At 37.2% G+C, this 10710-nt stretch overlaps 3 protein-coding genes across 5 annotated transcripts in view; all 3 read left to right on the forward strand.

Moving 5' to 3' along the window:
• Positions 1-4532, forward strand: part of wdr43 (WD repeat domain 43) — a 21725-nt gene extending 17193 nt beyond the window's left edge. The window contains exons 8-18 of the mRNA XM_016528957.1: positions 229-391; positions 471-557; positions 1041-1166; positions 1286-1429; positions 1575-1661; positions 2541-2572; positions 2672-2735; positions 2878-2991; positions 3081-3150; positions 3387-3445; positions 3521-4532. Of these exons, the coding sequence (XP_016384443.1) occupies positions 229-391; positions 471-557; positions 1041-1166; positions 1286-1429; positions 1575-1661; positions 2541-2572; positions 2672-2735; positions 2878-2991; positions 3081-3150; positions 3387-3445; positions 3521-3673 (1099 nt within the window). The 3' untranslated portion in view covers positions 3674-4532. The remainder of the gene's footprint in view (positions 1-228; positions 392-470; positions 558-1040; positions 1167-1285; positions 1430-1574; positions 1662-2540; positions 2573-2671; positions 2736-2877; positions 2992-3080; positions 3151-3386; positions 3446-3520) is intronic.
• Positions 4533-5334: 802 nt separating this feature from the next.
• On the forward strand, positions 5335-7724 carry LOC107721793 (gap junction beta-4 protein-like). Of its 2 annotated transcripts, none has more exons than XM_016529970.1 (2): positions 5335-5416; positions 6217-7724. In XM_016529970.1, the coding sequence occupies exon 2, from the start codon at positions 6261-6263 to the stop codon at positions 7056-7058; it is 798 nt and encodes a 265-aa protein (XP_016385456.1). In that variant the 5' UTR covers positions 5335-5416; positions 6217-6260; the 3' UTR covers positions 7059-7724. The 2 variants fall into 2 exon arrangements, with proteins under 2 accessions (XP_016385456.1, XP_016385448.1); XM_016529962.1 differs by having other exon boundaries at positions 5339-5412.
• A 1978-nt stretch (positions 7725-9702) lies between these two features.
• Positions 9703-10710, forward strand: part of LOC107721102 (gap junction beta-3 protein-like) — a 6965-nt gene continuing 5957 nt past the window's right edge. For both annotated transcript variants that reach the window (XM_016528976.1, XM_016528968.1), the window contains exon 1: positions 9703-9819. The gene's annotated coding sequence lies outside the window, so the exon portion shown is untranslated. The remainder of the gene's footprint in view (positions 9820-10710) is intronic.

A 10710-nucleotide genomic window follows, 5' to 3' on the forward strand; every position in this document is an offset into this window, starting at 1 on the left:
CTGATGTCACATGGACTATTTTATCGATGTCCTTACTACATTTTTGGGCATTGAACTTGGTACTCAGAGAGCTCTTGGATTTCATCAAAAATATCTTAATTTGTGTTCTGAAGAGGAACGAAGGTCTTACAGGTTTGGAACGACATGAGGGTGAGTAATTAATGACAGAATTTTCATTTTTGGGTGAACTATCCCTTTAAAACTCATGTTTATATTTTTCTCTCTCAGGCGGTGTAAGAAGCCGCTGTCTCCAGTGTGTTCCCTGCAGGTGTCCACTGTGAAGGGAGACTCCCCTGTGCCTGTGCCTCTGCTCGCAGCAGCTCTGTGTGCTGACAGACAGAACCTGATGCTGGCATACGGACATCACCTGCAGCCTGTCATGGAGAAAACTGTAAGTTCAGCAAAAACATATTGATTTTACTGGGTTATTCAGTTGGTCAATTATACTGCCATGCCGTCTCTTCCCACAGCCTTTTAACACGTCAGAGAGACACGTTTGCTTAGTCAGAGATGTACATGGCACTCTTTCTCTCTCTGTAGACACGGCTGTCTCCAAGGTAAGAGTTAATCTGTACCATTAATATATACTTTACCTTTTTGATTTATTGAATATTAGGCATTTGACATTTAGTTTCCAGCAGCATCTATTAAAAGCTGCTTATTTTTGTATAATTTGTATAATTATGTGTGCAGTTTTATTGATGTCACTAATTGTGTGACTACCTAGAATATTTGTCCTTTCAACACTTCTTTGTCACACTGTAAGACCATTTAAAGGCACAATATGTAATTTTCGCCGCTGGAGGGCGCGTATTCAAAATAAACAAAGAATATTTTTTAATTGTTTAAATATCTCTTTGGATTTGAGACTTTAGTCTTTGCAACTTTACAGATCTTATTTATGCACCAAGAGTTTGTAACACTCCAAAGAGAAAGGAAAAATTGAAATCGCATCATATGACCCCTTTAAAAAAAAAGTAAACCTCAAATCTTGATATTAAAAATAAGTTCCATGCATTAATTTGAACATCATCTTCTAGGTGAAGACACCAGTTGTTAATAAACAGAGCAAGGTTTTAGTACCAGGACTTCCGGGACACAAGGCACCAATCAAATTAACTCCCAATGAAGCAGAGAAGAGGAAAAAAAAGGACATTACCACAGAGGTACCACCCAACTGAGTTCATTAAATTTGTGTAAAATCAAGATTTTTTTCCCCATCAAGAGTTAAATTAAGGAATTTCTTCAATCTAATACATGCAAAATCCTCTCCATCTTATTGTAGATTTCTATCGAGGAGCGGTTAAAGCAGATTGAGTTGAGTGTCGAAGGCAGGGGCGCTGGTAAAGGCTCATCCTCCCTGCAGACGGACAGTTTTGCTGTACTGCTTGTGCAGGGACTGGAGAGCAAAGACGAGCGGATCCTAACTGTAAGTTACACATCTTGCTACAAAATTATGAAATGATCAGTTGAATGTTTAAAATTTGAACTCTGCAAAGTTTGAAGTTTGTGATATTTAGTGTTTGTCTATGCATGTTGTTAACATTCTCATGTAATTTAATTCTTTCTAACAGAAAATATTTCAAACCAAAAAAGAGATGTTGATAAAGAACACTGTTGCCCGGTTACCACCTTCGGCTGTCCTGCCATTGCTGGAAGAGGTATTTTGTCATTTTGACTTTGTTAAAGGGGTCATATGATGCTGCTAAAAAGAACATTATTTTGTGTATTTGGTGTAATGAAATGTGTTTATGCGGTTATGTATTGTGTATGTATATTAGCATTCAAAGTTCAGGATCAGTAAGATTTTTTTTTTTTTAAAGCTCCAGTCCGTAATTTTTGGCACTCTAGCGGTTAATAAACAGAACTGCGTGCGTCTTGCAGAAGAACATTGTAGCCGGAGCTACTTCTCTCTGTTTATGTCTATGACGAATCACGCAGGTACTGGGCTACTCTGCATCGGTACCTACCCGAACCAGTCTAAAATAGTCCGAATATAAACACTTATAGGTGTACCGTAGTGATTCAGGACAAGCGAAAAACACGGTTTGGAAAATGGATTCATGGTGTACTAATTTTGAACACAAAAAAGTTACGGACTGCAGCTTTAAATGAATGTGAAATTTAATACTTTTATTTAGCAGGTATGTGTTAAATTGACCAAAAGTAACTAAAGACAATGTCACTAGTATTTCTGATTCATATAAATTCAGTTCTTTATACTGTTATGTTTCTAACTATATGCCGTTTTCAGCATTTATAAGAAATGTTTCTTGAGCACCAAATCAACAATATTAGAATGATTTGAGACACCTAGTAAAAGACTAGAGTAAAATTCAGGAATAAATTACAATTTTATGATGTGTTTTACAATGTTACTTTTATCATGTTTTTTATTGAATAGATGCAGCCTTAGTGAGCATAAGTCTTTCAAAACCTTTAAAAAAAAAAATCTTGCTGACCCCAAAATGTTGAATGGTATATTTTTTATTTTAATTAAAAATTACAATTTCAAAATAATGTTTTGGTTGTTTCTGTAGCTGTCCAGAAGACTGCAGGGACATCCATTTGCGTAAGAAATTTTCACTTCTGTTGGTTTTTGTTACTTTTAATGTTTAAATATTTTAAAGGCATTAAACCTTTTGTAACATGATTGTTTTTCTCTGTGCAGGGCTCTGCTTATAGTTCAGTGGTTTAAGGCTGTACTTACACAACACACATCATACTTGTCTTCGGTAAGTCTGTGTACATCTTTGTCACACAAATGTACATAATCAAGATCTTAATGTTGTGACAGTGCATCTTTAGTCTTGAATCCACAGTAGATCATTTTTTTTAGGGTTCCTCATTTGGTCTCTTCATCTTGTTTCCTCACAGCTTCCAGATCTAGTGTCTCAGTTGGGCTCAATCTACCATATGATTGAGAGCAGGGTGAAGTTGTATCAGCAGCTCACCCGACTACATGGCAAATTGTACCTGCTCATGACACAGGTGAGCTGCTCAAACACAAGCAACTAGAACAGATGTCAATCACTGCTTTGATTTTTCGGTGTGCTCATTTCCATGTATTTTTCTACTAGGTGGCGACAAACAACAGCGCTGAGAAAGTTGGTAATATTTCTCACAAAGCACAGCTGGTTTATGAAGAAGGTAAAGAACTGTCTTAATATTTTTTAGTAACCAGAACCAATTTTTGCAGCAAAATACACAAATGTAATGATCTAAAGACTCATTAAGTACATTTTATTGTTCTGTATGTAAACTATTTATCTTGTCTATCCTTTGTCTTTTATTAATTGACCTATTTTTGAACTGATTCTCAATTTACTCATTGTCTTAAATGCTGACATGGCAAAAAAATAAATAAATTCTTCATTTTTCTACAGAGTCTTCAGATGAGGAGGAAGGCTCAGGAGATGAAGGGCGTCCTGATGATGACTCGGATGTAAGAGATGCTCTCAGTTCTTGTGTATGCAATGTGGCGTTATGGGATTGTTCTCATGTTGATTTGTCTTTTCAGAACTGGGAGGAGGATGAGGCAGCAATGGAAGTGACGGAAGACAAAAAGAACCACAAAGACGAGGAGGACGATGAAGAGGAAGATATGAATGATGAATCAAAAGCGAATGGTGATTCAGATCTGGACCCTGAAAATGAGAGCGAGGAAGAATAATACCCAATTTGGCCGCAGGATTCAAAAAAGGACCCTTACATTTATATATGATTTCATTTTATTTTTAATTTTGTTGAATTTTATTGTAACTAAACAAAAGTTTATGTTTTATAGAATTTCGATAACCTTTGCAGCCTGGACTTGTGGTTGTCTTTCTCAAAACGGTCATAAGAGTGTGTGACCCTTGACCCAGACTGTCAGCTCCTCGTGCGGAAAGCGCACACCTGGTTTTGAGGTCCTTTCGAGTCACTTTTCCTTTGACTTGAAACTGCCTCTGTTTTGTCGACCAGCTACTATAGGATTCTGTGGGATTGATTCCCAAACCAAATCCCCCTCCGCCCGATTGCATCCTTAATCGGGCGTCCGACATCCCTGAGGTCCGAGCATATGACAATATCATGATCATGCCCTTCAGCACTGTCCTCTGATCACATCTTTAATTTATGTTGTCATTACTCTCTCTGTCACAGTCAATTCTCATGTTTGAATTCCGTGTCCTGTGTCTGTGATTTTCAGATGAGGGTATTTTTTTTTTTTACACCCTCTGCAGTCATGACCCGGTTCTCGGTCTTGAGAACAGAAAATGTGAATCTCTCCCAGTACAACATGAATCTTAAAAACACAGTCCCAGAGGCGTATATGTTTAATTATACAGTGGTTGCGGTGAGCGGCAACCAAAACTTTTCATGCAAACAATATATCAGCGACTGTTGTACAGTTTAAATGAAATAAATACTGTTTTGTTCTCATCTCTCGTTTGGATTCATACTTTAATGTTTTCTTTCCTGGGTCTAAATATCAGAAAATTAAGTAAAATGTCAAGATAGATCTCAGCGCTAAGTGTAGTATCAATGCAAACCTGCTACAGCAAACAACAAAAATCTGTGTTGGCTGAATACATTTAGTAGCTTCTACAGTTTGATACTAAAAAACATTAATCACCCCTTCTCCATGTTTAATTTTTAAAGCAGTGTTTATTTAATTGAAAAATATTTGAAGATTATTTGAAAAAGGTCATGTATTTATAACATACACACATAAACTGGAAAATGCACTGGGAATTTTCTGTCAGGACATTATCCATTAATATTATGAGCATTTCTGTTAACCCTAAAACTCAACCCAATGCAGTGCAAAATTCAAAATACAAGTAAAACACCTGGGTGAAAAAATACATGTGGAAAACTACTGCTTACTGTGCTCTAATTTTTTTAGTGTATTATCATCAGCATTATTAGATAACTTTTCAAATAGTTAAAACTGGTCAACTGAACTATATTGCAATAGAAAGATATTAACTCTCTCTCTCTCTCTCTATATATATCTATCTATATATATATATATATATATGATGATTGACTAAACAATTTAATCATGTAGAAATTGCTGTTTGTAAGTGCCATTTCTGTAAAGTCATTTTCTAAATGCTTAATCAAAGGTTGTGTAAATGTATTGATTATAAATAAAAGGACTAAATGGGTCAATATTTATTTTTTATTTAATCGGCACAACTGATTTATAGTGTTCAGCTCAAAGCAGAACTGCTGCTTGGCTCGTCTGCTGCTCTCCTCCAGGTGGCGTCAAAGCGTCTTTTATGAGGTTGTCCACTAGGTGGCGTCTCTGTGTTCAGTTCATCACACGTGTCAGTTGTGTTTCACGAGCGCAGTTCGCCAGACTGCTACAAACAAGACAATCACGGCGTTCCGACTGCACTGTAGACAACTGCGAGTTCTCAGACTGTAAGTATACACTAAATAATCTTACGTTTGTTTGTTTGTTCGACTAATACATTTGGTATAAATGTATAGATTATGTTTCACTTTCCGTAAGTTTTTTTAAGCTTACAGTGAAAAACGTTTATAGAACGTTTATAGGTTTGTGAACAGAGTAATAGACCGTTTAAAATGGTCGGGATTGTATACAATACACATCGTTATAAAAACTGCTTCTAAATATATTTATTCCGTTTAACATCATTCCTAAAAAAAAGTGGAAATATATTTTTCTACCAGAACTACTTGCCTGAATGTGGAAACTTTAACACAGGGGTGTTTTTATGTTTGATTCTAAATCGTACCTTATTACTGTCTTCTTTGATCTAGGCCTAATTATTGTTTGTTCATAACTACTTTTATGATATAAAAATGATGAAATATGTAAAGTTACGTGAACTTTAGCCAAAGTGCTTCATTATACATTCCTCTTTGAAATGTATTAAGTAAAATAATATGTATTTGAATGTGTGTATCACTAGCGATTTTTAAATAGCCTAGTTTGTACATAAAGTATGTAAATATATTAATAAGGCACTGCATGTTATAGGCTTGACTTAAAATTTTATACATTATATAACAGTGGTCCCTTCTCCATCTTTCTAAAGGGGCTTCTCCATTTTTCTACAGGGGTAAAGATTAATAAAACTTTGAATCATCACAGAAGTGTGTAGTTTAACTTTGTATAACAGAAACCACCCAAGTGAATTTTTATGTAACGTTACGTTTCTTTTGTCTCTCTCTCTCTCTCTCTGCTCCCCTCCCTATCAGGTGAGAGGTATTCAGGTGAGATAACCTGAGCGCTCACGGGTGCCATGAATTGGGCTTTTCTTCAGGGTCTCCTGAGTGGGGTCAACAAGTACTCCACCGCATTCGGCCGTGTCTGGCTGTCCATAGTCTTCCTTTTCAGGGTCATGGTCTTCGTCGTAGCTGCGGAGAAGGTATGGGGCGACGAGCAGAAAGACTTTGCGTGTAACACTGCTCAGCCTGGCTGCCATAACGTTTGCTACGACCACTTCTTCCCGGTGTCCCACATACGTCTGTGGGCGCTGCAGCTCATCTTCGTCACCTGTCCGTCGTTCCTCGTGGTGCTGCATGTGGCCTATCGTGAGGAACGCGAGCGGAAGCACCGCCTCAAATATGGCGAGGGCTGTCAGCGGTTGTACGCCAACACCGGAAAGAAGCGTGGCGGTCTTTGGTGGACATACGTCCTCTCGCTGGTTTTTAAAATGGGAGTGGATGTGACCTTCGTGTATCTCCTGTATCACATCTATGAGGGCTATGACTTCCCCACCATGGTGAAGTGTTCTGAGCATCCCTGCCCTAATGTGGTTGATTGCTTCATCTCTCGGCCCACAGAGAAGCGTATCTTCACCATCTTCATGGTGGTGACAAGTCTGGTGTGCATCCTGCTCTCCCTCTGCGAAATCCTCTACCTGGTGGGCAAACGCTGCTTTGAATGTATCCACAGGATGCAGGGCTCACGGCAGATAAACAAGGCAAGGTCCATCGCTAACATGAGGAGCTCAAATACTCATTTAGATTCAAACAGCAAGAAACTGGCAAGCAAAGGCCAGCCAGCGCCAGCATACAGTGTGGTCATCTCATCCTAAAAAACATGAGCTTGGAAAATACTTTCACTCAGAGAGATGGAAAATGTTCCTCATGTTCACCACGATGTGAACGCAAACATGACCAACTCAGTGGACAGTTGGCAGTAGAGGAAGCAGCTTGTATGCTTACCCTATATCCACTGGATCTTTTTGCTGGAAAGTTGAGGCCTGATGAACAACATTGCATATTTGAAAAGTTTATAGGGGTCAAAATGTCAACATTCAGGATGACGCAGTCTTTAGTTTGACTAAAGCAAGTCTCTTCAGGGTTTTGGGTGTGGTGTGGCTTCTGTTAGGCCAAGATCCAGAACACCAACACCAACGGGCACTTTAAACTAAGCAAATACAATACAGATGGTATAAGCCCAGGTAATTACAATAATTACTATTAATTACATAGTACATATTTATCTGTTTTTTAATGGACACTAACAAGCAAAACGTGACTGCAAATGATGTTAAATCACTCTTTGCTTCACATATTTTCATACTTCATTTTTTTCAGAAGAAACCAAAGATAGTATAATTAATTGACGGAAGAATCTATTATCTATAGAAGCCTGTTTTCAACAGTGTAAAAACACTGAGTAATTGTGACTTCATAACTCACAATGTGACTTTAAAAAAAATAGTTCACCCAAAAATGAAAATTCTGTCATCATTTACTCATCCTCATGTCGTTCCAAACCTGTAAAACTTTCTTTTCATATTTTGAATAATGTTTCAGCAGTTTTTGTCTAAACAGTGAAAGACAGTGGGGTGCAAAACAACACTGAACACTGATGACTTTCATGGTATGCATGGACTTTCACAGGTATATATACTCATAATTCATAACAATGGTTTTCCATAAATTCTCTCAATGTTGGGGCATTTGGCCAAGATTCCTGTTGCACTGTGGAATAACAAACCACTTTTCTTAAATTAATCCTCGGGCTGTTTTGCAACTGGATTGTATTTCAGGTGTATTCCTGTTACACCATTCAGGTCTTCACTCTTTTCAGTACACAAAAGTGCCCCAAGACAACAAAAACGTCCCTCCCTGTTTCGTAACAAATGGTTTGGCCTGTCTCTCTCTGTTTCTTGATATCTCCATAACCTCTGTGCAGTGAAAGGCAGGGTAGATGTAGTTAATTCGTGTTGAAGCAGGTTTTGTGAGTCACATCTACATTCTTAAGGCGTGGAAACCGATCCGACGAGTCCTTTTCCATTTTTAACGCAACCAACATTCCACTCCCTGTTCATTGTGCTTGTGCTTCCTCTCTGTCTCTTTTCATCATCGTTAACGTCAATTTAATCCATAAATATCAACATCTACAATTGCTAACCACATGTACTGTATATGCACTTAGCAAACCTGGTGCATGTTTAACTAATTTTTTGTTGTTAGAAATCTATCACAAAAGTTAAAATTCAGTATGCAAATCCAATTGAAGTTAACCATTCCCCCACATAAACCAGTGTAAACCAGTTAAAAAAAACGTTACAACAGACCTGCCCGATCTGGTTCAGAGTTTCTCCTACGTTTCATAATGTTTCCTCTTGCTGAACAAACAAGTTCAGACAGAACACATGGCCTGAATAACTCAAAGCAGGCATGAGTTCCTGTAAGACTTTAAAAACACTGAGGGTAAGACTGGCGATCCTCATGACAAAATTATAGAGCAAATTATAAAACTACAGCTCTTTTAATACCTGATTCAGAGAATGAATCATCATCCTGCAGAGGTTTTAGCAGTGAGTCAGAGGGCTTCACATGTGTGACCGACAAGAATTTCTCAAGCTTTGATGAAAAAGAACCACAGAGACTTTTCCTGTGGAAAACTCCACTTCTGGTTTACTTGGAATCAAACCGACAGTCTTTTGTATTACCAGCACAAATCCTTAACCATTACATTCCCACCACTAGCTAAAACTGTTGCACATAAGGAGAATCAAGCTGACATAAATTCATATCCACACCAAAGAGCTTTTTCAAAAAGGATTTCCTGCATCCCAGACCTAATCTATGAGTTACTTGGAACACATTAACTTTAATTACACAAAATAATTGGTACCGGATTCTTGGCACAACACTAAAAAGGTGCCAATAAAAAATATTTAGGCTACAGTATGCCTCCAGAGACCCACAACAAGTTTCTAAGCAACAAAAACATTTCTAAAGCTGTTGTTTAGGATGAGGTGTGGTCCTTTACGTGACTATGGAGCGCAGACTTTCATGGACAAGTTTGAACATGGAGAAGCCGCCTGCAGACGTTGGCAACACCACAAACCACTAACACGCAGTGTATACTTGACAGAGCTGTCCAAACAAAGGGAGTCTTATTTATTGTACAATAAGATGGAAAATGTTACTAGGCTTCACAGGCAAGGGTTTACTATTTGTTGCATAAAAGACAATGCAGTACCATAATATTAACATTATACTAAAAAAAACTTTTATGGAGTCATATTACAGTCATTTTAGACTTAACACTGTAACTTCATAAACAGAACAATCCTGTTTCCAACACTGGACATTTAAAACAATACACCGAAAAGCATGATGATTTTGAGAGCATATAAAATACAAATATGTATTAAATTATCATGCTATCTTTACAGTTAGAGGTTTATAGCAAAGCTGTGTCCTCTAGTTTGGATACTGAACTCCACCCTCACTGAGGCGTGCTACCAAACAAGATCCACAGGGAAGCCAAACAGAGGATTTCAGAAAAGAGTTTAACAGCCGCTGAATTACAAGAGAAAAGATACATCCAAAGTAAGTAATAAACATTGTTTTTGTGAAATTTTAGAAGCGATTCACATTGTTCAAATGACAAGCAACTCGTCAGCATTTGCGCTACAAAAATGTTTTCATTATAACATCCTTGTTTCCGTTCACTTACCCTGACCTGTCATTTCTACTCGATCGAATCGATTTTATTGATCACTAATTAAAGGGAAAGTGGCTGAACTGTTTAATTAGCTTACGTTTAAGATTGTAGTCTGCTGATTTTTAAAAAAAAATTTTTTTTATGTGAAATCTATTTAGACTATTTTATGCGCTGTTTTAATAGGGTAGCCTATAGTATTACAAATATGCCAGCGTTTACAAAAGGAAAAAAAAAAACAGAAATATTTTATAATTATTTTATAGATTTTGAGTGCTGGAGAAAAACTTAAGTGCGATTGACGATTAAAAACGAAAATCACTGATAACAATAGCCTAACAAAGAAACTAAGGACACAAAGTAGCGAGAAAGAGAGCTGCACTGATTTAACTTTGATTAGTTTACACAAAACAGTAGAACTGACTAGATTCAACACATGTGAATGTAGCTACTTAAAATATAATCAAATGTTAAAGAGCTGATGGCACGCGCGGTCTTTGTAAGCTTACATCCATTCGGTTGAGGAAGACATTATATGGGGGATGTTTATTAAAGGCAAAGCTATAAAACTGTTATAAAAATATAAATATAGAATATATAAATATAGATAGAGCAATGATTTTTTGCCTTTTCTGATAGTGATGAATGGTGTGATGGCCTATCGTGCATGAAACATTTTATGATTTGAACACCATTATAAAACATTTAAAGGGATAGTTGACACACACACACACACACACACACACACACACAATTAAAATTCTGTCATCATTTACTCA

Source organism: Sinocyclocheilus rhinocerous, unplaced genomic scaffold, assembly GCF_001515625.1.
Source record: "Sinocyclocheilus rhinocerous isolate Xijiao unplaced genomic scaffold, SAMN03320098_v1.1 scaffold432, whole genome shotgun sequence".
Lineage (NCBI taxonomy): Eukaryota > Metazoa > Chordata > Actinopteri > Cypriniformes > Cyprinidae > Sinocyclocheilus > Sinocyclocheilus rhinocerous.